General features: G+C 42.5%; 1 protein-coding gene across 1 annotated transcript in view; it reads left to right on the forward strand.

The window, feature by feature from the left end:
• Positions 1-26,849, forward strand: part of FERMT1 (FERM domain containing kindlin 1) — a 38,190-nt gene extending 11,341 nt beyond the window's left edge. The window contains exons 4-15 of the mRNA XM_074949689.1: positions 1,725-1,871; positions 2,578-2,791; positions 4,594-4,696; positions 6,191-6,298; positions 13,178-13,309; positions 13,469-13,518; positions 16,568-16,692; positions 17,490-17,596; positions 18,647-18,868; positions 21,129-21,253; positions 23,523-23,664; positions 26,495-26,849. Of these exons, the coding sequence (XP_074805790.1) occupies positions 1,725-1,871; positions 2,578-2,791; positions 4,594-4,696; positions 6,191-6,298; positions 13,178-13,309; positions 13,469-13,518; positions 16,568-16,692; positions 17,490-17,596; positions 18,647-18,868; positions 21,129-21,253; positions 23,523-23,664; positions 26,495-26,668 (1,649 nt within the window). The 3' untranslated portion in view covers positions 26,669-26,849. The remainder of the gene's footprint in view (positions 1-1,724; positions 1,872-2,577; positions 2,792-4,593; positions 4,697-6,190; positions 6,299-13,177; positions 13,310-13,468; positions 13,519-16,567; positions 16,693-17,489; positions 17,597-18,646; positions 18,869-21,128; positions 21,254-23,522; positions 23,665-26,494) is intronic.
• Positions 26,850-27,105: the final 256 nt, after the last annotated feature.

Genomic DNA, 27,105 nt, shown 5'->3' on the forward strand with positions numbered 1-27,105 from the left:
TTTTTGGTGGTTCAGGTTGGGTAGTTTCCACATTGGAGTGTTGTACTTTTAAGACTTCTGAAAGCATGCTCCACATCTCATCCCTCTCAGATTTTGGAAGGCACTTCAGATTCTTAAACCTTGGGTTGAGTGCTGTAGCTGTCTTTAGAAATCTCCCATTGGTACCTTCTTTGCGTTTTGCCAAGTCAGCAGTGAAAATGTTCTTAAATTGAACAACATGTGCTGGGTCGTCATCTGAGACTGCTATAATATGAAATATATGGCAGAAATTGGGTAAAACAGCAGGAAACATACAATTCTTCCCCAAGGAGTTCAGTCATAAATTTATTTAATGCATAATTTTTTTAATGAGCGTCGTCAGCATGGAAGAATGTCCTCTGGAATGGTGGCCAAAGCATGAAATGCTAAATATTCGTATGCCTCATCTGGCATGTAAATACCTCGCAATGCCAGCTACAAAAGTTCCATGTGAATGCCTGTTCTCACTTTCAGGTGACATTGTAAATAAGAGGCGGACAGCATTATCTCTCATAAATGTAAACAAACTTATTTCTCTTAGCGATTGGCCGAACAAGTAGGACTGAGTGGACTTGTAGGCTCTAAAGTTTTGCAATTGCTTTGTTTTGAGTGCAGTTATGTAACAAAAATCTACATTTTTAAGTTGTACTTTCATGATAAAGAGATTGCACTACAGTATTTGTATGAGGTGAATTGAAAGATACTATTTCCCTTATCATTTTTACAGTGCAAATATTGGTGATCAAAAACAATAATATAAAGGGAGCACTGTACACTGTATTCTGTGTTGTAATTGAAATCAATATATTTGAAAATGTAGAAAAACATCCAAAAATATTTAATACATTTCAATTTGTATTATATTGTTTAACAGTGCGCTTAAAACTGCGATTAATCGCGATTAATTTTTTTGAGTTAATCCACGTGAGTTAATTGCGATTAATCAACAGCCATACTTTATTACAAAAAGAGGGCTAAATCCTGGCAAAACCCACACCATACATTTCAAGGCCAGAAGGGACCACTGGGATCATCGCGTTTGACTTCCTGTATAACACAGGCCATAGAACGCCCCCAAAATAATTCCTAGAGCAGATCTTTTAGAAGAACATCCAGTCTTCATATAAAAACTGTCAGTGATGGAGAATCCACTGCAGCCCTTGGTAAATTTTTCCAGTGGTTAATTACACACTCTGTTTAAAAATTTACACCTTATTTCCAGTCTAAATTTGTCTAGCTACAACTTCCAGCCATTGGATCACCTTATACCTTTTTCAACTAGATTGAAGAGCCCACTATTAAATATTTGTTTCACATGTAGGTACTTATAGACAGTAATTAAGTCATCCCTTAACTGTCTCTTTGTTAGACCCAAAAACCTCAATATGTGGGTGGGTGAGATTCTGTGGCCTGCGTTGTGCAGGAGGTCAGGCTAGATTATCATAATGGTCCCTTCTGACCTTAATATCTATGAATCTATTTAGTTTATCACCGTAAGACTATCACTTCCAAAGTTCTCAGCATCACCACTGTGTCTTTGGTCTTCACTTGGCTTTGCAGCTGAATTGTGGGTGCTTCTGTGGAGATGTGTTGTAGGATACAGCCCTGAATACGGAGGAGTCCCAAGTGATGTTGCCATGTTTTGTTTTTATTGGCCATTATCTTGTAAAATTCCATAGCCTTAACTTCAGCACTTATTGTTGTAGATATTAGACGATCGGAAGAACTCTCTCTGTTGAAACAATCGGAAGATACTTTGAAAAAGAAAAAGAAAAAAGACAAGAATAACAAAGAACCAGTCATAGAAGACATTTTAAACCTGTACAACTCTCCAGTGATTTCAGGATCACCAGGTAACAAAAACTCAGGTGGACTTTATTCCGCTGTTTGGTTTTTTTTTTTTTTTAAGAGAAATATTTTAAGCCCAAGGAGGGGGAAACAGTTCTTCATGTTGTGCAATTAAAACAGGAGGAGGTGCAGAGGTTTGCAGGGAAGCAGAAGTTAAAGGGATGCTGTTGACATGAAATCTAGCCAGATTTTAAAAAATGATTTGAAAGTAGTTTCAGGTCCTATCCCAGCGTTTGAATCTCCATTGTGGCTTTACAATCACATTTTCCCTTTTTTTTTTTTTTTTTTTTTTAAACGTTTTTTCTGTCTCGATGCTCATGAAAGACCCACACAGACAAAAAGGGTAACTGACTAAGGCCCCAATCCTGCAGACAGTATATACTGCTGCTTCCGTGGCAGCACGAGACCAGCCTTGGAATAGTCAGTCCGTTCTGACAGGCTGCAAGGGAGAGAATGGAACTGCTGACTTTTTAACATTTTATATCTCCGCCAAATCTGAGTGGAATTTCATGGGACAACGAAAAGGTGCTTCTCTACCCAGCGGGCATTTCCCCAGGCAAATATCTAAGGCCTGCTTCGAACAATGGAGGTGTGAGAGCTTCTCAAAGAAAAGGGTTAGAATCCTGTAGAACATAAAGCGTTAAGCAACTTAAAGAGAGCAGCCACTACCAACTCCCCTTATAATAATACATTATTGTTTTTAACTTGCAGCAAGTCCTGGTTTGTATAGTAAAACTATGATTCCCATTTATGATCCTGTCAATGGAACACCAGTCTCTTCTACTATTACTTGGTTCAGTGACAGCCCTCTGACCGCACCGAACTGCAACATCCTTGCCTTCAGCCATCCCAACTGTTCTCCAGAAACACTGGCTGAAATGTACCAGCCTCGGACCTTAGCTGACAAAGCCAAACTTAATTCAGGGTAAGGATGCTTCTCTTTGGCATGTAAGCTCGCTTAGCAGAATTGGCACTAATCAAGGCCTTTTAAGAAATGAAACACAGAATTTGAAAACATAACTCTTGCATTTAGCTGCGTGGTTTCTTAAAAAGGGTCCTTTGATCTAGTTCTTGTCTCATAAATGCTTCGTTGACTCTTTTTTTGCCTTTATGCCACATTTTTTTTTTTTTGGCGGGGGGGGTGATTTTGTTTTAAGTGATCAGCAACATAACATAAAAAGAGTCTGGACTAAATTTTTATTTATCAGACCACTGCAAAGCCACTGAAATGAGTAAGATCGCATTGGTGTAACTGAAAGGAGAATTTGGCCCTCTATTAATGGTGGCTCCTCCTTAAATAAAGCGCTGAGGGCATGTGTGATGGCCACCTTCTTCATTGACACAGCAGGGATTGAACTGGGGACCTCCAGAGCTAAAAGCATAAGCTGCTACAGCTTGAGCTAAAGAGCCAAACTCAAGAGCTTGGACTTTAACAGAAAAACACTTTGAAAAATTTCCATCAAATCAGCCCTACTGTAGACTTCTGTTTTCAGCTCTGGAGGACCCAGTTTCAATCCCTAGTGTGTTGACCAAGATGGCAGTTGCCGTATAAGTGGAAGCTATAATAGACCCACATCCTCTGTAGATCATGTGTCGATCATGCTCCTCTGTGTGCATGCCTAGACTTCAGCCATAACTGAAGACCTGGCAGAGGAATCCCTGAGCCTGCTAGTGTTTTCCACAAAGGAAAACTGCATTTTTTTTTTTTAGCTTTCTGTCACTTAAGGCTCCACCCCTCCCCTTGATCATTGCAAATCAGTAATTCCTCCCAGGAATGCACCTTGCCTAAACAGTGAACTACTGCATGCTCCCTCTGCTGGCTCTTCAGCACCAACAAAGACCACTCCTAGGTCTTTACTGACATATGATGATCTTGGTGCGTGCTTTGGCATGAGATGTCCAGCAAGGGCTCTTGTTAGACGGGGGCTATCAGGATTTGTAATCCCACAAGCTGACCTAGTGCACACTGACAGTGGTCCTGTCTTTTAGCCTTTACTTTGTCATTTAGACATCTAGGGAGCTGGTCAGCAAAGCACTTAGAAGTCAATGGGGCCACTCGTGCTTAAAGTTAACAAGCTATTGCACGGTGCTCTCTGTATAGTATGGCATAAAGACACTAGATTTTCTTAGCATTCATTTCAAGTGTTGGAACGTGTGTTCAGATTTTCTAACTTTGCAGGATTCAATAGGGGATTAGACATTTATATGGATGACCAGAGTAGCTGGAGTTATAATAGCAGGCGCTAAAATAATAGGTGAGAGGTTTGGAAGGGACAGAAATCTTCATACTTCAAGGCCTAAACAACATCTCGCTAATGGGGGTCAGGAGGAAACTTCTCTGGGGAGCAGGTTACCCCATAACTGCCTACTGCAGGGTTTTTTACACTACCTTCTGAAGCAACTGGTTTTAGCTACTGTTGGAAAAGAGCATAGTGGATTGGGTGGATGTGGGGTCTGACCCCTTTGAGCAGGGGGTTGGACTAGATGACCTCCTGAGGTCCCTTCCAACCCTGATATTCTAGGATTCTGTGACCCAGCCTGGTAGTTCTTGTGTTCCTTTGTTTCAGTACTTTAGACACCCATGCAAAAATGCAGCATGCTTGAGTTATGTGAATTTGCCTGTGCTTGTAGGAGCCAAAACTATTCGTTCATTAGAGTTACTCTGTAGCTTTGTATCTGACATTGTTTTCCTGGCACAATTGACTTCGTCTTTCGTTTTTTCTCCAGCTGGCTGGATTCATCACGATCGCTTATGGAACAAGGCGTCCAGGAGGACGATCAGCTTCTCTTACGCTTTAAGTACTACGCTTTCTTTGATCTGAATCCAAAAGTAAGAGTCTCTTAACTCTTGGTTTCTGTTGTTTCTCTTTGTTTGCCAGCTTTCGTGTTTAGGAGCTGCAGCGCAAGTCTCTTGCGTTTTAGCTAAGAATCGCACTAAAGAGTTGCTCGGAAGTCTCCTCATATTCAGTGAATTCTGCTCCTTGCGGATCTTTCAGCTAAGAGTTCGCCCTCTTCGCTGAGTATTTGATACCCAAGTGGCTGTTCGCACATCCTGGTCCCCTCCGGTATCAAAAGGCCTGATACTGCTCCTGCTCCATTGAAATCAGTGGAACGGCTCCCATTGGCTTCACTGGCAGTTGGGTTGGGTCCAAAGAGGCCAGAAAAATGGGACAGAGGTCAGAGCTGTGTCCCCAGGATTGTCCACCTCCAAGTACATTCCTGTTATCTGTTGGGGTTGTCGCTGGGGGTCCTGTTTCTGCCTCTCTTCCTGACTGCATGGCAGAGGGGCTCTGCATCCCAGTGGGCTGTTCATCTCTGTGCCCCCTTTCCAGATCACCAGAGCTGAGACCTGCCCCCCAACCTCCCTCCAGGGAGTCACTAAAGATTCCAACCCCTAAGCAGCAACCCATCAAGGACACTGAACTCCGCCAGGATGCATGGAGTGCTCTGTGAGCAGGGAGTGTAGCCCTAACTGGGCTCCAGGCCCTTGAGATGGCAGGGCCAAGATATAGCCCTAAGATTTTCTTAACTATAAGGGCCTAGTCCAAAGACCACCAGAAGAAGTGGTCAGGCTTTTGAAAGTGCTTGTTTATTTCCTGCATTTCTCTCAACATGGGTAACAAGAATAATCGGGATAACATTTGCAAAAGCACTTAGCCTAATTCTCATTTTCAAAAGTCACTTTGGGCCAGACTTTTAAAGATATATAGGTGCCGAACGCCCACTGAAATTCCACTGGGAACCTCAGTCTCCTTGCCTTTTAATGGGACTTGGACTCTCAAGTGCCTAAGTCGCTTTTGAAACTGGGACTTAGGCTCCTAAAGTTCCTTGAGTGCTTTAAGTTTAGCTCTTAGTTCTTTGCAATTGCACTGATAGTGACTTGAAGTGAGCTGTAGCTCACGAAAGCTTATGCTCAAATAAATTGGTTAGTCTCTAAGGTGCCACAAGTACTCCTTTTCTTTTTACAAAGATTACAGCAAGTTGAGTTTTTGTTTTGTTGTTAAAAACATCAATTAATTATGGCCGGATCCTTAGCTGGTGTAAGTCAGGAAAATTCCATTGTAAATTGTAGCTGTACCGGCTTATACCAGCTGAAAATCTTGCCTTGTGGGGGTGTGAATTAATTGTTTCCTTTCAGGCATTTTAGATAAATAACAACGTGCTTTCTAGTCTGATTAAAACATTCTGGGTGAAATCCTGGCCCCACTGAAATCAATGGGAAGTTTGCCATTGACGTCGATGGGGCTAGAATGTCATCCACTGTCTCCTCTAGTCAAGGAGTTCCTACATGAACTAATGCAGCATTTTATCTCTCTACCTCCAGTATGATGCGGTGCGAATAAACCAGCTATATGAACAAGCCCGGTGGGCCATCCTATTAGAAGAAATTGACTGCACAGAGGAAGAAATGTTGATCTTTGCTGCATTACAGGCATGTACTTGATCCTAGTTGAAAAACCGGTTTTCTCAAGAGGGGTAGGCACAAGCTAGGGCAAGAACATAATGGAAAGAGCACGAGCTAATTCCTCAACTTGAGCCGTTGTTTGCAGTTGTGCTTAGAGTTCTTCTAGAGATTGATTGATTGTTTTATTCGGAGCATGAAACACTTCACAGAATCCAACAATGTCCATTATTTACATGCAACACATATGCCTTATGTAACCATTTATTAACAGTTTCTAAAGCAACTATATCCACATTAAATGAGAGCTATTTATTTTCCATTTCAGAAGGCATTTCTTCTTCAGTATTAACTGCCTACAGGGTAGCCTTTTAATAATGGCTTCGTTTGGAAAAAGAGTTGCTTTATTGACTACCATTCAAAATCCCTCTTTACCCTCTGAGGGTTTCTACAATGCAGTTTTATTTTGACAATATAAAAATCTGCATCACATTGAAAACTGAAAATGTGGGGACAGTGTCAAGTAAATTTGAGTTTAACCTGACAACAAATAGCACAAGGAATAGCGTTGTGGTCATACGACACTACAGGGTTCTGGTCCGTGACTGGGACTACTGCAACACAAATAATAGTTGATGATAAAATCCCTTTATTTTAAAATGGAGTTTCCATGGAATTCAAAGTTTGCCACCTCCGAGTGCCACAGAATCCTGCAGTCTGCAGCTGCAGAATTTAGATCCAGTTTGCCCCCAGAGTGTGGATTGAAGCTTGGAGTTATGGATTTGTAGCTTACAAAGCCAGAAGGGACCGCTGTGATCATCTGATCTGACCTCCTGTATAACACAGGTGTCACAGGGTGTTCTACTCGCTGCCGGAGCACCTCCTTCTGGCCGCATCTGTGGATTAGTTCTGCCAGTCCAACATCCCTCCAGCGTTTGCTCACTGCATCACTCTCCTTGTCTTGCTCCTTTGGGACTCAACTGCTCCCACTTTGTGGCTTGCCCCTCCAGCCAGGTCACTCTAGTCCTCCCTTTCCGGGGTATCAAAGTCTCTCAGGACCCAGTGTCCCAGGCAGTCCTTCCTCTGACCGCTCCTTAATGGTGCCACTGCTCAGTGGCTGGTAGGGGAGCATAGGCCTGCTCTCTACATGGGTTCCAGCCTAAAGACCCTACAACAAGCAGTCAAGGTCTGCACAGTCCCGAACCTCACTGCTGTATCCCTGGGCTACTTCCTACCTTACTGTCTCTCACCTTGAGAGTGACTGCAGTCCCCCGCTTTCTTTCTTTTCTTTTTCTCCTTGTTATGGTATAACTCCTCAATACTTAGCGGTTTTTAGCCTCTTGCTCTGTCCGGTGTCTTTCAGGGAATGTAACAGTGCCTCTTTAATAATACCCCATTTCCCAATTCTTTTACTAAATCACATAATGTAATTATTTTTGCCTTAATATGTTTGAATTCCTCAAAAAGCCTTTCCCTTTCTTTATTAAAGCCCTGACATACCCATCAAAGATGATGGATTGTTTCTTCCACCTTCAGGTAAATATAGTCCATCTCTGTGACTTTTTATTTAAAAAAGATTTCTGTTTAAGCCACAATGGTCAAATTGTACTCTTAATAAAAGTACTTCCATAGCCCAATCCAGGCCCTGTATTACGATGTATGTCAGAACTCTAGGGCACCATTCAAAAAATCTTCTGCCTCTTTTTTCATTAATCCAATTTTTTTGCCATTCGTCTTTTACATTTTTCTGTACCAGGTTTCCCCAAGTGTATTTCTATGTCAATCCTTCCATTTCTTACAGCATTTTTAGCTGCTTTGTCCGCCATTTCGTTCTGTTATCACAATATGCACTGGGGTCCAAGCTAATGCTACACGTATCCCCATCTGTACTGACTCTGTTATTAGAAATATAACTTAATTGATTAAATCACTTCTACGTACTGAGATGCCCTTTTTTATTGCCATAAAGCCTGAGATTGAATCAGAAAAAAATTACCACTGCTGCTGGGCATACATCCCAGATCTAATTTATTGCTACTCGTTCAGCTGTGGCAGATTATCGCACGGGGTCCATGCCCAGGGCTCTGGCCGATTTGGGACTACCAGAAAAATCTCTTCCCCCCCCCCACGGCCATGTGGCTGGAGGAGCTCTCCCCATTGCGGCACAGAGTTTCTCCAATCTTGGGGCTGCAGTGGGGGAGGTGGAAGGGGGAGAATGGGTTGGGGCCATGGGTGGAACGGGGCGAGGCCTCGGGGCGGGGGGTGGGAAAGGGTGGAATGGGGTGGAGCCATGGGTAGAACAGGAGTGGGGCTGCAGCAGAAAGGGTGGGGCAGGCCACGGTTCCAGTGCTGGGGCCCCCCTGCTTGCTCCAACCCAGGGCCCCAGGAGACCTTTAATCTACCTCTGCGTGACAGCCAAATAGTCAGATATTCTTTTAGATGTACTGATGCCCAATTTTGGTATATAATATGCCATCACTACTCTTCCCGTTTTGGGTTTGTTTTGGTTTTTTTTTGGTTTCTTTTTCGGACCTATCTGCGTATATTTGACAAAACCGACTCCACTTTTCATCTATATACTGGTATACTGCATTTTTAAACACCTACTGCCTCTTTTTTACCCTTAAGTTTATAAAATAAATATATATCCATGTTTGGACATGTGACTTTCCATCCATAACTCATTTTCCCATGACTGAAAGTTTTGATTTTATTCGGCTTTTCCTTGTCTTTCAAGTCCTGCCTCCACACTTCATCTCGAACGGCAAGTGGTTGTCTAACATGGTAGGCTATAGTTTGCCTATCAAATTCCCAACAATGCTCATAAATTTGTTTAGCCTTTTCATCGTTGCAGTTCCCATTAACGTTGGCCCAGAAAGTTAGGTCCAGTAGTTTCATTCACAGCGTAACTGGCATTTCACTTGCAGCTCTCTGTAGTGCACACAGAGGTGTTGTTATAAATGCACCACACACCATTTGTAGTGTCTGGGCTTGCGTTAAATCTAATTTTTTTAAGATCTGATTTTAGTGCTGCCCCAAAAGCTTGGCAGCCATAGTCCATAACTGGTGTGATTAAGGCTCTGTATGCCATCAGCAGTGTTTTCTTATCCACCCCCAGTTAGTCTCAGCAAGCCTTGTAAACAGAATCCTTTTCTTTTTACGGATACAGACTAACACGGCTGCTACTCTGAAGCCTTGTAAACAGATTAATCCTTCCTGTACATTTATCTTTAACATAGTTTATATGATCTTTCCAAAGTAATTTAGTATCAAATATTACCCCTCAGAATTTGAACCTTTTAACTACATATGTTCTCCATACAGATACTGTTTACATTCCTTTTTCTAAAAAACAATCCTTTGGTTTTAGCAATGGAGAACTTGAAATCCCATGCATTTCCCCAGCCAGAGGTCTCTCAACACTTTGAGTCTCTCTTCTGCCACCTCAATATTCCTGCTCCTAATCCACAGAGCAGGGTGAATAGAGTGACAGCTACCCCAGCGTTTAGGCTGATAAAAATGGTACACCGCAGGGAAGTGTTAATATTCTATATATTCGACATAACTTCCCAACTCTGACCTGTATGATCCTTCTACTCAAAAATAAAGACCGCTGTATCTCATACTATTTTGTGTTACGGTTTCTAACTGTATAGTGTGCTCAGTGGTGCATCTTCCTTTTGTAAAATGCTCTGCACCATCTCTGTAATGCCATTGTGTTCCAAACAGGCATCCGATCTTCCATTCGCTCCATAATTTTACCCAGACAGGATATGAAAGCTCCTGCCAACGTGGCTACTGCCTTTCGCGGAGGCAGGAATTATTAAGCCAATGGGAGAGCTCTCTTTTGTCGGCTTAGAGCATCTTCACCAGAAGTGCTACAGTGGCACAGCTGTAAATGATGTCATGTAGACATAGCCTTAGTCTGAATTCCATTCATTCTTCTAATTTGCCTGTATATTTCTGATGTCTTGGGATCTTAGTTTATCCACCCACAGTACTTACTCCAACCCTTTCTTTGATTTTTGTTTTTTATAATTCTTTGTGCTATTGCCTTACTTCTTTTATACTTCATTAGATCTTCATTATTCATTGTATTTTTTGCTTTTTTATAGGATTTGTTTCTTTCTTTAACTGCCACTTTGCATTCCTCATTCCACCACGGAAAGTGATTTTTAGTTTTATTTTTTAGTTTTGGGGTACTTAAATATCCTAGGTATGGTTACCGTAGTTGCTGCCATTAATCCCTTTGTTACATTATCACTGAAATTCTCTGTCATCACTCACCCAATGATTATTCACAAATTCAGTACATTTATTTGTAAATAGCTCCCAGTTAGCTTTCTTAAAATTCCAGGTGGGTCACTTTCCATTATCTTCCACCTTACTTTGCCCTTGAAAAGTAATAAGTATAGGGAAATGGTCACTCCCCATTCCTTCTTCCATATATACTTCTCAGTTGCATTTACTTTCAATACCTGTTGTTATAATTCCCAGATGTAATTAGGAAAAACTACTACCTGCTGCATTAAATCTAGCTGGGGTGCCATTGTTTGAAAACTACTAGATTGTTTTCATCAATGAACTTTTCTAAGCATGCACCATGTTTACCAGTTGTCTGTCTTCCCCACAATTTATGATGACTATTTAGGTCACTGCATATAACATATGGTCTTTTAGCATTCTTCACTATCTCTTGTAGCTCTGAACTTCCTAATTTGCCACAAATTATAAACAGTATAAATCCTTAAAGAAATATTACTCTTCTGCATTGGGATCTCCGCAGTATTGTACGGTCAGCTTGCTTCTTCATTCTCGACTGCTTTGTCGTTTAATCTTTTCCTTATGAAAGTACAAAACACCTCCTCCTCTTCCTCGTTTTTGGTCTTGCCAAATGGCAAGATACCCTGGAATTTTAAAGGCAAGCTTTTCAGCCACGTTTCCTGGGTATATATGACATCTGGTTTAGCTTTCATTTCCAGGATATTTTCTTTTCGTTCTTGACCATGTGCTGTCAGGCTGTGTGCATTCCAACAAAAGACTGAGATCCCCATACTAGTCATATTTCACCATTCACTTCATTCAAAATTGAACAAATGTGGTCCATTGACAAGTTCCTAATATACAAGTATTTCTCCATTGCCCTTCTGTTAATTTTCATTTTTTCTGATTTCCCCCCGTTTGTCATATATAGTCCATCACTTCTATCACAAATGCAATAAACCTTTCTTTTTTCACTACTGGTAGGTAATTGGGAAAACCTATTCCTTATGCGGCGTTTATCATATTCTTTATAGAACAAGGCTCTGTCTGCAGATCCCCTTTTCCTGTGCTGATTGTCTCTTTTTCTTCTCCACGTGCTGCTTTGAAAGTCTCCTTCCAGTTTTCACATATGTTATTGACAGTGTTTGTCCTTTTTTTGTATCTCTTTAGCTTGCCCCAATACACCCTCCGTATGCCAGACTGTTGTTACCACCACAGTTACGACCCATGACCTCTGTCTCTCTTCTCAACAGTTTTCATAGGAATGCTTTCCCCCACATTTACCACGTCTTGTTTTCCCTTTACAAACAGCCGCTACGTGCCCATACCATTGGCTCTGATAACACCTTAAGAGCGGGGGTTATATGGCTGAGTTCTCAGTATCTGAAAACCTAATGTTACTTTCCCAGGTGTAGTTGCTCCCTTGAAAGTAATCGGTACAGCTGTTTGATGCCTTGCTTTCTTCTCGTTTACTCATTAGTAAGGAAGTGACTAATACTTTATCTTGTCCTATGCTTTTGGTTATCTCATCACTGGTCAGCTCTAACAGCACGCCATCTGTTACACCCTTTATTTCAGTCAAATACTTTGGTAGCTGGCAACTTATTTTAACTTTCCCAGGATTTTAGTTTTTAGCAGTTTATCAGCTTGCTCTTTGCTTTTACATTCAACTAGAAGATCACCATCCCACAGCTTCCTAGCTCTTACAGTATCCCCTACACTTTTTTTTTAAATCCAAGCAGCTACTTTCACAGGGTTAATATTGTGTAATCTTATTTCTTTGGCTAGGGATCTTACCAAGATAACGTTTTGGGCTATTTCCTTCCTCAGCTTTGCTTTTTTGCTGCTATCATCATCTGATTCTGCTTCTATTCTTTTCTTTCCCCTACTTTGCCCTGGCCTGCACTACAAACTTATATCAGTACAACTACGTCGCTCAGGGGAAAATCTATACCCCTAGTGTAGGTAGCATCTTCACTAAGCGCTGCAGCTCTGTAACTGTAGACAACCCCTTTGTATCCATTCTCCCTCTCTAATAGACTCTTCTTCAGTTTCCAGAGTGACTTCATTTGGGGTCAGGGAATCCTCCATCACCCCGGCCCCACCCCCTTCTGCTCTCAGCTATGGGCTTTATATAGGCTCCCCTTGTTCCTGTCCAGTGGAGCCTCCTCTTTAATTAGTCCTCCTTGCTCCCTGGGTCCTCCTCCAGGTGTAGCCTAGGTGGGTAATTGGGCCTTGCTTACCCCCATCACAACTGGCCATAGAACTTCCCCAGCATAATTCCTGTTTGAACCAGAACATCTTTTAGAAACGTTTGCGGGGCCAGGGGTGAGATTGTTAGCCGGGGGGGGGGGCACCCTGACAGAATGTAGAATTATCCAAGAGTGGAGTGTCATCAATGGCAATCGCCGTACAAGTTTTTTAGCAATAATTGCATTAGAAATCCTATTGTATTTACCCTATTGTTTACAGTCAATAGAAATTCCATTCTAATTCCTCACTATGGAGGCCCACACCAGGTGGACCACACCCTAGCAAATCGATTGCACTCTTTTCAGAGTCTTAGCTTACAGGTAGCTAGTGATATTGACAGTACGTTTGAAATAAACTAGGCCTTTCAATCCAACTCTGTGTATTTTATTACAGTATCACTTAAGCAAGTTATCGTTATCATCAGAGGCACAAGACTTCACAAATGAATCTGAAGTAGATGAAGTGGAAGCTGCGCTTTCCAATCTGGAAGTAACGCTGGAAGGTGGAAAAATGGATAACACTTTGGTATGTCATTTGGGGTCCCGCGCTCGCTCCCACTGAAGTCACTGAATCAAATCCCTTAGCTTTATATCCTGAGAACTCTGGTAAGAAAGCAGGACCTGAAGGGTGTGACAGCAGTTTAGGAAGTGTGTTGTAATAGAATGTATCCTTGATTATCCTTAGGAGGACATTACGGACATACCGAAACTTGCAGATAATCTCAGGCTATTTAGGTGAGTAAATACATAAAGATTAAACCAAAAAAAAAAGCTATGCATGTAAAGATTCCTTCCCTTTTGTTGCCTTTTCATCATTAATTATTATTAATAATTATACATCAGAGTTCTCTGAAAATTCTCCATCAAAACTTCTTTTGACAAAAAAATTGCCTTTTTTTCCTTAATCAAATTTTTTTCACTTTTTTTCTTCCAATTTGAATTTTTTTTTTTTTTTTCTCCAAAAATTTATAACTTAAGGGGGAAAGTCCTCCTCAAAATCTTGCATTTCTTTCTAATATTTTTAACAGTAAATACTGAAATATTACAGCTGGTTAGAAACAGTAACACAAACGTGGGGCCAGATTTAAATGATTTCAAATGGAGTTACACCAGTTTGAAATTGGAGTAATGCTGTGGTGAATCAGGTCTTTCATACCTAGCCTTCAAAGGGTTCGATTTTTTTATTGGTAAAGTTCGATTTCACCATACACACACAAACAGATGAAAAATTATTTCTGTTGATCATAAAGTTTGCAGATAGGCAAAGTAAGAAAAATGCTACTTGAGAAGTTTTTAGAGTTTGAATTAAGGCTATTTACTTTATATATTTTGACATGTGGTGTGGACAATTTGTGTTAATGATGATAAAACTTAAACATTTTTAATCTCAACATCTATTGTCATTAAATAATTAATGTCTGACCTCCCCGTCATCTGAACCCCAATAGGTCCCCACAACTGTGAAAATTTAAGTTGATTAAAATCGGAAAATAAGCTTAAAAATAAAAATGTCTGTCAAAATTATTTTTTTTAAATTGAATTGTGCCAAGCCTAATAACCTGCACAAGAAACAGTCCAAAAAGTACAATTCTATCATCACATTACAAATGATCATGCGTAGACTGTTGTACTGAATCACATCACAGTAACTGCAAGACTGTAACATTTGTTCTTTCAAAACAGACCCAGTTTTTAGAGAAACGAAGCCTTCTGGTGTGGGATTATTTATCAGTTTCATTCTCTTTACAAATCATATTGAGCTGACCTCGCTTGCTAAATGGCTCAAATAAACCTGCAATATACAGCTGTCATATTTGCATATGAAAGTTGCCAGTAAAGAAATCAATTCAGCAGTCATGACGCTTCCAAGGTGTGTTAAGATGAAAGAGAACTGAACCCTTTTAAGTGCTATCAGTTCCTTAGTTTTAGGAATGGATTGTTTGTTCCCCCGCCCACCCCCTCCCAACAAGACGGTTATCTTTAGACAGCATTCAGTGATTATTTTTAACCATTAAGAATGTTATAAATCACACAGGCATTTCAAAGTATATATGAAAATCAGATTAGATGTAAAACATTCCTTTAAAAGGCTAGTAGTGTTGTTACTAATACTTGCTTTGCACACTAAATACACTGTTTTGCAAACCTGAACATGTTTGCACCGACAGATGCATTCACATGCATCATGTTGAATCACTGTGTGTCATTGCAACATACTGGGGAAAACAATCTTTGCATTTGTATGACTGATAGATAATATTGGCAAAAAGAAAAAGAGTACTTGTGCACCTTAGAGACTAACCAATTTATTTGAGCATCCGATGAAGTGAGCTGTAGCTCACGAAAGCTTATGCTCAAATAAATGTGTTAGTCTCTAAGGTGCCACAAGTCCTCCTTTTCTTTTTGCAAATACAGACTAACACGGCTGTTACTCTGAAACCAGATAATATTGGGTAGTTCACTCGCATCTGGCCCAAGAACTACTGAACTATGGTTTTTTTTGTTTTGTTTTTTAAATGAGTAATAAGTAGGGCTGGTTGAAAAATTTCTGTCCAAACTTCTTTTTTTTTTTTTTTTTTTTTTTTTTGGAAAATTGGGTTTTTGACTAAACAAAAGTTTTCACAGCTGGTGTCCGCTTTCCTCTGAATGTTTATTGGTTTTGTGGTTTGGGGTTTTTCCCATCAGAAAAATGAAAACCAAATATTATCCATTGCCAAAAAGTTTTTTGGATTTTTGACGTCAAAATTTTCTAGATGGAAAAATGCTCATTTTCCAATCAGCTCCAGTACTAAATGGACAGTACTGTTCTGTAATTCTTAAAGATTGATCATAACTTTAGTATTGGGACATGAAGGGTTTCACTACTGAAGTCAACAGTATTTTAAGCAGATTATGTTTTTAACTTAAAATATTGATTATGTCTCTTCAAACGTAGTAGGTTTGATCCTCCTCTTGCTAGTGTGTATTATCAGTAGATTTAGACCAATATAAACAAGACGAGAATCGCACCCAAGTTGTGGATAGTCCTGGAGAAAATGTTACTCGGTTCATTAAACAATTGCAACTCCTCCCTAAGGCAGATGCATTTAAACTGGTTTAAGAGGTTTAGCTTGCATTGGCAAAGTACTCAATTAAATGAAACTGATTAAAGCCAGAGTCAAACCGGCTTAAGTGTGTGTCCATGAGGGGTTTACAGCAGTTCTTCTAGACGGATTTAAAATGATTATTATTTGTATTATTATGGTGCATAGGAGCCCTAGTTAAGGACTAGGACCCTATTGTGCTAGGTACTGTACAAACACTGAACAACAAGACAGTCCCTGTCCCAGAGATCGTACAATCTAAGTAAAGATCAGTTTAGTCAAACTGATGCAACTTTCGTAATAAAGACAAGGCCTCGGAAACCATCTGGAGCATCAGAATTAATGAATATGTTGTATGAGCAGTAGTGTATTTATCAGACAAAATCTCATTTAGCCTTTTTAGAAGAGACTGATACTGTTTTATTAATGTAAAACTTAAAGATGGACCTTAATCAATATTCTGGGTATAAACATACCTGGATTTCAGGGTAGCTTGGAGTTTGTTCTGGACAATGGGGATTGAGCCGTCTCTCACTTACAAAAGTGCAAATCATGAGTAACTCCTCTCAAGTCAGTAAATGAATGACCTCGGTGGAGCTACTCTGGGTCTATACTGGTGTATCTGAGAGCAGTCTATGGCCCAGTGATTTGTAGGTTGCAATATAAGCCACAAAACTGATTCACATCCTCTTTATTTGTAGGCCCAAGAAGCTAATGCTAAAAGCCTTCAAGCAGTATTGGTTTGTCTTTAAAGACACTTCAATATCTTATTTTAAAAACAAGGAAGCTGGGCAGGGGGAACCCATTGAGAAGCTAAACCTAAAAGGTAGGCATTTGTTTTTCCTTTACCATATTTACTCTTTCTTTCATAGTATGGAAAAATTAATCTAGAATTCACTGTAAATTGTATACTAAAAGATAAATATGGTAGCACTTAATCCTACAGCTGTTTACAGATATTGGCCTGTTTGGGGCCTGATCATACAGGCTTTACCTGCAGAAAGAGGCCCAGCCAAATAGTGTTAGCCCCAAAGGAGGTGTTCCGAGCCTATCTGGCCTGACTTGCAAAGTGCTGAGGGCCACTGAACTCAGTGGAAGTTGAGAGAAGATGAAGATCAGACCCTCTCTTTGTGACACTTCTGTTTCCAAATATTTATCCTGTATGTTTAAGGCAAATTCTCACCCCTGTCCTTGAGGGGGAAAGTAAACTGGTAATAGAGGATTTGGGGTAAAATTCCAAAAAATGCCAAAGACCCATTTTCAAAACTAGTCACTTTTGAAAATGGGCCTTAGCCTCGTAAATCAGTTAGGTGCTTTTGGAAATGTTACCCTATTCCACTAAACACGTCTCCATTATAATGCTCAGATCCATGTCGAGAATTTCAGACATCCTTGTGTGTTGACTTAAACATCGTGCTCTTAGCACTACAGGTGCTCAGCACTTTTGCAAATTAGACCAGTCATTTAGGTGCCTCGCTTTGGGCTAATGTTTGAAAATCTTGCCCACAGATCTCAGAAACATTCATTTAAACACAGCCTTTCCATGGCGATAATAGTTAACGTCAGAGGAGCAGGAACTAAATACATGTATCCTTCGTTTCCTTTTGTCCCTCTGTCATTTAGGATGTGAAGTTGTACCGGATGTAAATGTAGCCGGGAGAAAATTTGGAATTAAATTACTCGTTCCTGTTGCTGATGGCATGAATGAAGTGTATTTGAGATGCGATAATGTGAGTAATGAGACATAAAGCACATTCCTCGTTCTGGATGTTTATTATGGCATCTCCTAGGAAGGCAAATCACAGAACAGCCCCTGTGATAGACCCTGTACAGATAAATAAAGATGCCGCAGAGATCTCACAATCTACGTCAGACAGGATGCCACAAGTAGACAAAACAGGCGAATGGGCTGTGGGCTGGTAGAGGGGATAAAGTAACAAGAAAACGGAGTTCATTCATGTCGTCACGTGCAGAGCCGTTTGACACAAGTACGCACACGGTGAAAAATTTCAAAATAATGAAAATGTTTTGTTTTGAAATTTTCAGACACTTTTTTTTTTTTCTTTTTTTCCCCTCACGTTTTCCCACTGGAAAAACGAGCAGCGGGAAGGATAGTCGAAAAATAAGTGATTTACACACACACATTTTTTGAATTTTATTGTACTGAAATTTGTCATGTTGACCCAAATGAAGATTCTTTGTGAAAATTTTCATTCTGGTCACAAAAAAAAGGTTCCATGGACAATATTCCCCCCCCCTCCCCCCCCCGGCTCTATTCCAAAGCATTTTATTTTACTCACTAGGCTCAGTAGCCACTGCTGGAGCCAGGAGAATGTATCGAATGGTTTCCCACAAATATTCACTTGGATAAAATATTGAATTTGCTTCTGCTCTGTTTATGCCTGTGAGTCAGATATGCTGAGCACCCACAGTTGCTACTGAAGCCAGTGGGAACTACAGATGCTAGGCATTTCTCGAAGTCAGGCCCTGTGTGAATGTTCTACCAAGCCGGAATATTAACAGCTGATTTCAAATAAACATCAGAATATTCCAGGGAAGCCGCTCTGGAACTCGCGAAGTTAATCGTCTCCTGGGCAGCTGATTCTGCGTTACACTAACCCAATCAGAGAGCAGCATTGATACATGTGATTTATGTGTCCAAACGAAACTAATCGACACAGCTTGAATTTTGGGTGTTGAATGATCATAACGAACTGCTTGTGAGCAACAAACGGCAAGAATTTGGCCAGTAATTGCAAACGATTGGGTTTTTGTTGCAGGAGAATCAATATGCATGCTGGATGGCTGCTTGTGTCTTAGCTGCGAAAGGCAAAACAATGGCAGACAGCTCTTACCAGCCCGAGGTGCATAAAATCCTTTCATTCCTGAGGATGAAGAACCGGACCACGTCTCCGCAGGCGGTCTCCGATCCAGAGAGCGTGGACATGAAACCGGAACGCTTTGTCTCACCACGATATGCCAAAAAATACAAGTCCAAACAGGTACGGCTGGCGTCATCAGGGTTAGGCTGGCCCCTGGGAAAGGAGAGGTGACAGGCTCCTGATACGCTGTGGGGTGGAGCCCAGGGTCGGACTGGCTCAGAACAATGCTGGGAAACTTCTCAAGGGGCTCCTGGCCACAGCCAGGAATATCTTACAACAATAATTCTCGTCCTCGGGGTTGAATGAGAGGCCTGTCTCTTTAAAACAAGCACAGCGACAGGCTCTCAACACTTGCTTTCTCCCAGGAAGCCCCCTGCAGCCACCCCTCTGTCTCCAAAGCCAGCGGCCACCTCCTATTGATGGTGCTGGCACCGCAGAAGGATGCACCAGGGACGGGGTTGTCTGTACCTTAGGTAGATAGGGTCCTCCAGTAGCCCCCTAGACTGGGAAAGGAGGGGAAAAACCTCCCGTGGTGCCCCAACCCCTAGCAGAGCTGGTCGGGAAATGTTTTGGCTAAACTGGTTTTTGTTGGGAAAAAGCCAGTTCTCCGAAACAGAAAAAGTTCACGGGACAGGGTCTGTTTTGGCGAGAAGGTTTCTTAGGTCGGGGGAGGGGGCACCAGAAGATATGTATGTATGTACGTACTTGCAAACACCACCTCCCAGAACAGCCAATAGTCCAGTGGTTAGGGCACTTGCCTGGGATATATGTGGGAGACCCAGGTTTAAGGCTATGCTTTGCCTGAGGCAGCCCAGGGACTTGAACCTCTTGGCTATTCTAGGGTGGAGGGTTGATCTCTTCTCTCTCTCTCGCACTCGTTTTTCATTAAAAAAGGGCTCAGTTTCATCCTGTTGCAAAACAGGAAAAGTTTTGAAGTCTCAAAAATTTGGGGAGGACTGGAAAAAAGTTTGCCAGGCAGCTTCCCCCCCCCCCCCCCCCGAAGTTGTACCAGTTTGTCACTCAGTGGGTTTGAAATGATGTTACAATTGTCGAGTAACGAATTGTTTGCATGTAACAAATCAAGTCAGCCCATTCCTCCCAGAACTTATCAGCCGGCTCCTCTCCAAAGCCAGATAGCAGAGCTACCTGCAACTCAGCTCTCACCGTAGGGTTTTCTCCTTTATAGGGCCACAGACTCAGAGGGGCCCCCGCTGCAGGCCTCATAGGCTTCCAGAGCCCAGCCCTGGCATTAGATCAGGAATCAGCGTGGTAAATCTGCTCCCTAGCAAAGAGCACCTTTGTTTGCACCGATGTACTTGTCACTAGATTGCACGAATGAGGCTAAGTGCAGTGACTGCAATGGGCATGAATGAGTACCAAATGTAACAACGGCCTGGTGTCATAAAGGAGCTTGCTTCTCTCATTCGCTTTAAACCTGATCTGCCTGCCCCAGCAGGTGAGCGGGGTCCATTTCCCCAGCACTCTGCAGGGCTCCTGGGCAGCATATTTAGCATTCCAGGAGCATGGCTCCAGAGTGACTCTGCGCACGGCAATGCAGTTTCCACGCCATGAGCTTCTGCGGGGCAAGTCGGGGTAGCAGCCGCAAGGGGACCCAGCGCAAAGCAGAAACAGGGAAGTGCGCCGGGCCAAAACAAGGATGTAGGACGAGAACCAGAAACGAGCCAGCCAAAGAGTCGCTAGCCTGAGGCAGCGCAGGGTGCTGGAATGAGCCGTCGCCCCAGGCTAGCTGGGATCGGAGCACCATATTGTCCTGAATGTGCAACTTGGAAGCTAAAAGCTCTTCCTGTGCTGTCACTTGATTCCCTCCGTGCACGCCCGCTGCTCTGCACCAATCAGGCAAGGTAGAGCAGTCATAAATTCATTAGGTCTGGCTTCACGAGGCTCCCGCATGCCTAGAGGAATCCTTGGGTGGCAATGGGCCACCGCAGGAGCTCCTACACCACCCGACACCTGGCCTGCAGTGCAGGGGATGTGGCCAGGGCCTCCTAACATCCTGGCAGTCTCCAGCTGTGAAATGCTCCTTAGGGGAGGTGGGCAGCAAACATAAAATAGAGCAGCTCTGAGGTTGCTCTGCTTTATGCTGGAGTCCAGCACAGCAGAAAATGAGGATTAGGCAGGTATCTTTATGCCCCAGTCTCTCCTGATCTGCGCTGAGGAGAACAAGGCCACAGGTCAGGATCTGTCCCTGAGTGAATACAGCACCTTGTTTACTTAGGACAGTGACTACTTCATCCTGAACCATTTGTGTCTGAACATGGCCCTGGAGCGGACACTATTTTATTTAAAGAAAACAAAGGACATTTTTTGCACAGTAGTCCTCCACCCGCTGAACTCCTTCCTCTCTCCCTGTCTCTCTCAGTTGGCCGCCCGCATTCTGGAAGCCCACCAAAACGTGGCAAAGATGCCGCTAGTGGAAGCCAAGTTGCGTTTTATCCAGGCGTGGCAGTCCCTCCCTGAGTTCGGTTTAACATACTACATTGTAAGGTAATGATGTCAGACTGCCCTGCTGTTTTCCTGGTCAGTGATTGTCAGAGACTCCTTTGAATCTCAAGTCTCAGAACACGATCTTACACTTTTTTTTTTTTTTTTTTTTTTTTTTTTTTTAGGACCCTTTTTAAATTCTGGAAACCTGCATGCTGTTTTAGGACCAGCTTTATTCTGGGTTTGTACAGCTCTAAGCACAATGAGGTTCTGGCCTAGGACAAGGGCTCCTATGCGTTACGATAATAGAAATATTACTATTTATTAGGTGGTAGCACTTAGGAGCCTCGTTACGCCCCATTGTGTTTGGCATTGTACAAAACATGATGAGTTTTGACTGAAGTAAGGTACCCGGAGGAATAAACTAGACTTATCGCTCATACAGACTCAAAGATGGAAAAGCACCATTTCCTTCTCCGTGTTCTCAACTATGCATTGCATTTCATCACTCCTGCTCTTTCCCATTAGCGCTAGATGCAACACTGCATTTCTTTTAAGCATCACACCTGTTTTGGCAATTCATTACGTACGATATGCATTCAAAAAGCAAACTTTCGGCTCCTCCATATCTCAGGGCTTGTCCCCACTTACCGGGGAAATCAACGTGTGGCGATCGATCCACCGGGAGTCGATTTAGCGGGTCTAGTGAAGACCCGCTAAATTGACTGCCGATCACTCTCCCGTTGACTCCGGTACTCACCTTATGCTTCTCGTTCTGGTGAAGTCGACAAGAGAGTTTCTCTCGTCGACCCAGTGTGGTGTAGACACCGCAATAAGTCGACCTAAGCTACGTTGACTTCAGCTACGTTAGTCACATAGCTGGAGTTGCGTAACTTAGGTCGACTTAGCCCCATAGTGTAGACCTGCCCTCAGTTGTCAGCTGGAAGCTGGGTCTGAACAAATAGGGTCCAATTCTGCTCTTAGCTATTGCCTTGCAGCATCCATCTCACGCTGCTCTACTGGGTCTTCCTAAGGTTTCAGTAGGGATATACAGGTGAACCTGAGGGCAGAATTTAGACGACTGAGTCACAATTGCTCTCTCCAAAAAGTTCAGCAAAATTTACAGAGCAAAAAAAAAAAACCTATAAGGCACATCCCTTATTTGGTGCCTTCTGTCTTGTATAAAGATGATTTAGGATGCACTTTGTCCCTTGTTTCATCAACAATTCTGCAGAAGGTCCTAAACTGTGATACAACTGAATGATTTTGTAGCATAGATAACATATTTGTGCAATGATGTCCTGTAAACTGATAGACAGATATCTCTCACACACACACACACACACACACACACACATTCTGATCTGGTTCAAGTCCTTTCATGCAGAGCCAGCTTTGTCCTCTTAATTTGATTCTATTTTGGAATCTCATCTAACACAAAACACTTCCAAGAGCTAAAGAGGCCTTTCCAGCTTTCAGCAAAGGGGGTGGGGGGAAGGAAATGCTTTTCCTAGCTATCTCCTAGGCCCCTTGCCAAGTTCCCATGGAAGGACTTTACTTGGTCTTACCTCAAATACTCATCTCCTCCAGAGTGAGGCAGGAGCATTCCTTTATATAGTCTCCTGCAGGTGTCACATGACACTGCCAATGGACCCCCCCACCATCATGTGATCTGTGTGGAAACTACAACTCCCAGCAGCCCCCAGGCTTAAAGGGGCTATGTCCCTGTATCAGCTTCTTTGGAGCCGGGATTACGTTTTTGTCCTGTGTTTGTATAACACTTAGCACAATGGGGTCCTGGTCCATGATGGGGGTGCCAATGTGCTATCACAAGATAAATCATAACAGTAATAATAAAGATGTGCCAGCCATGCCTGTGTTTACAGGCCAGCACTCTTACATGTCCCTTTAAAATAAGCTTTTTTTCCCTGTGTTTTTCATACAGTCCTCCTTTATTTCTCTAAAATGCTGGTGGCTGAATAGCTACATTCTCATGAGAATACATTCTTCTGCTGTATTTTCATAGCCACTGCCATATTTTACCAGACCATATTCTTGCCTGCCTTGTGCCACGCACTGCAGCAGAGAAGGAGCCAAACTTTCCCAAGTTCCAGGATGTTGTGATCAGCGGGTTTGATTCAAGCCCGTTACTGCTCCAACCTCCTGCGTTGTACAGGCTGCCTCTGGGCGCTCACCTTGCATAAGGAAGGTGAGCGCCCCTTTTTGCTCCTCCCCCTTTTTGCCACACTTGCATAAGGAACAGGTGAAATATCTGACTAGGGAAACATGCTGCAAAATGAATCTGCTTTCACCCCCCCCCCCCCCGCCCCAGGTTTAAAGGAAGCAAGAAAGATGACCTGCTGGGAGTTTCCTATAACAGGCTGATTAGGATCGATGCAGCCACTGGGGATCCTATCACAACATGGAGATTCTCCAGTATGAAGCAGTGGAATGTGAACTGGGAAATACGTCAGGTAAAATCAGAACAGCTCTTCGTGTCCAATTCCTACATTTCAATCTCCTGAAGATGCTTTCACCAGATCATTTTTTAAAGCCCAAAACTAGTCTGATGTCACGGTTTATTAAATAATCCATTTGTGTGACTAGCGAGACAAGATGGGTGAGGTATTGGACCAACTTCTGTTGGTGAGAGAGACAAGCTTTTGAGCCACACAGAGCTCTTTGAAGCTTGAAATCTTGTCTGTCTTGTAGCCCATAGGACTAGTTTGCCTTTATTATATTCACTGCCTTGTCTTCATTATATTCTGCCTTTACTATATTCAGCAGTCATGCAAGGAACCTACAGGCCTGTACCCTGTAAGACATTAGGCCTCAAGCCTTATGCTAAGTGCTGAAGCTATGAACTTAGGCACAGATAAATGGCCCAATTGTAACCTCCAAGTTTTGGGGAACTGGGAATAGAGTGTGTAAGAGGAAATTTTGCTCATAACGACACAGTCAACCACAGGAACATGAGTTAACATCTGCAGATGACTGCCCACAAGAGTGCCATGGCAAGGAATTAACACATATGATGATAAGTTGAGGTCATTGATGTACTAACCTATAGGAGAAGGGCACCTCAACGTTAATAGGGTGAGGAAATACAAATAAGGAAGAGGGGAGAAACCCCTGCTGAATAGGCATTAGACATAGGGGCATCAGCGTACCATATTATACAAGTTGTATCCCAGCCTTCGGACGGTAGGAGAGAGACGTAGTCCTTGGAAGGGGCCAGAATGATGGCCACTGGTGATGAGGAAAATAATGGCTCACATTTCAGGTTGTTCTGCAGGAGATGGTGTGAGTATATGGATGTGCAGAAGGACATTTTGTATTATCTCCATCTACCTTACTGAGTTGGAGTGTTCGTGACTTTGCTAAATGTATTAACGAACTATTGTAAATACAGAAGTTTTCCTATAGTGTGAGTGTTGCAACTGTGCACATCGGGGTTCCCACCTCTACAGTAATTTTAATAACACTGGGCCTGATCTTGGGACAAGAACCTGTCAACCCTCAAAGTGATAACTGGGAATTCTTAAGTAATCAGTATAATTAATACAAGAATCTATAGATCAGGCTACATTCTCACCAATAGAAGTTGGTCCAATAAAAGAGATTACCGTACCTACTTTGTCTTTCTAATATCCTGGGACTGTCATGGCTACGACGACACTACATACAACGTAGGTATTATACTGTTTTTTTTTAAAAAGGCAGAGACTTAAAACTCAGATTTAAAGCACAGTCAGAAAAATGCAAAAACGGCACCTGTTTAACATGTCTGCTCCCTGTATGCCTAAATCAGATCTGCTCATTGTAATTGACTAGAAAGGGGACAAATTCAGCCTTCAGTTAAATTCTGCCCCTGATTTCATTGGGATGGTACAGGTGAACTCAAGAGCAGAATCGGCTTCCAATGTGTTTTTAATGCTTTACCAGTAAAGTGATAGCAGAGTCAGCTGGGATTGCAGTCTGTCTGAGCCATCATTCTCTAGACTCCAGAGGCAGAATCTTGATTTCTGGGAATGATGTGAGATGCAGAAAGAACCCAACTTGACTCTCAGATCCCAGGCTGAGTTTGCAGGGCTAACATGGAAATAATCTTCAAGCTCTGCTACTTCAATGCATAAGTCGCTGAGAGAGGGTAAATATGGAGCGCCCCAATGTCATTTTTACAAAGACGCTCAGCTTCCTTGGTCCAGCCAAGCTTAGCTCAGTGCAGGATTTGGTAATTGGAGGGCAAAGGTGGCTTTAAGACACCTTTTGTGAATCCTAGATTCGGGGGCCAGAGAGTAGCCTGACCCCTGACATAAGTCAGAGCAGCCTTCAGGCTGCTCTGTCTCAGTGGATCTCCACCAGGGGTCCGGGGCTCCCTGACTGCAAGCAGGTTTCAGGGGGTCTGTTAAGCAGGGCCGGTATTAGGCTTGCTTGGGCCCAGGGCAGTAAGCTGAAGCCCCACCGCATGGGGCTCAAGCCCGGGTCCCCGAGACCTGCCACCCAGGGCTGAAGCCAATACCTGAGCAACTTACACGCAGAAAAACAGTTGTTGTGGCACAGGTGGGCCATAGAGTTTTTATGGCATGTTGGGGGGACCTCGGAGAGAAAAAGGTTGAAAGCCTCTGCTCTAGCTTACACCTGGCTCCCCCTAGGCCCAAGGGCCTTTCCAGAAGCCAGGGATAACAGAAGTGTGAGAAGCTCCAGCTACCCCCCAAGAATGCCCCTTGTGTGCCAGGGTCTGGGAGGGTGTGGTGAGGAGCTGCTATGCCAGGATCACAAGGAGGCAGAATTGCCCAAAAGCCAGCTGAGCTGGCTTTTGGGGCTTTGTACAACTAGAATTCTAGCCCCCAAAGCACACTTGGATTCAGCACATGACATCCTGAACAATAATTAAATAGTAACGTTCTTTAACTTGTTTGCATACAGACTCAAAGTAGGGTCGTTCCTGTTCTTTGCAACATTCCCACTGATCTGTTTAAAAGCTGGGAACTTCCCCAGCTACCTTAGTGTGATCAGTGAAATGGCTTATTGTTTGGGCTGTAAAAACAGTAAGGGAGATTTGACCACAAGAGGGCCCTAACTGAACAGATTGGGGAAAAAGGGCTTACTGAAAATTCAGAAATCCTTTTCCCACACTACTCTTATTAGCAATGCCAGCTATTTATTTAGGCATTTATAGTCCAACAGGTATTTATTGGGCTCCGTCTATTCTAAAGATTCATGTGATCACTGGTACAGAGGTGATCTTGTTTATTTTCATCATTTTCATCATTTTGTTTTTGCTCTTCATTTTCTCTTTAGGTTGCAATTGAGTTTGATCAGAATGTGTCCATTGCTTTCACGTGCCTGAGTGCAGATTGCAAGGTTGTCCATGAATACATTGGAGGTTACATCTTCCTGTCCACTCGTTCCAAAGACCAAAATGAAACACTGGATGAAGATCTGTTCCATAAATTAACTGGAGGACAGGAATGAGGTGAAGCAACATGTTTGTTTGCTGGCAAAAAGGAGCAGACAATATATAAGATTTTCTCTCTTATACTGTTACTTCTGTTGGCTGATGGAATAGCAGACTGTGTACTTATCCTGTGTCAGAGGGATGGAATAAGGTGACTCTTGATCAACATTAGGGAAATAAGACTTCTTTGGTTGGTTGTTTTCGTGCTACGTGAAGATTTCACCAAAGGTTCACTTTATCTTGATTGTTGATGGACATTTCCCATTCTTTCCTGTTTAACGTAGATGACCTATTTTAGCATCCTGAACAAGGAATTTGAGGATATTGGGATACACGTCCTGTTCTGTTACACTGCTGCAACTGCCATTGATTTCCCATTTTCTAGGTTATCTCAGGATTAACAGAGCTAAGGCTACATGAATATACATTTGAAAGCTATATTACTGGAACAAAA

The sequence above is a fragment of the Natator depressus genome, chromosome 3 (assembly GCF_965152275.1).
Source record: "Natator depressus isolate rNatDep1 chromosome 3, rNatDep2.hap1, whole genome shotgun sequence".
Classification (NCBI taxonomy): Eukaryota; Metazoa; Chordata; order Testudines; family Cheloniidae; genus Natator; species Natator depressus.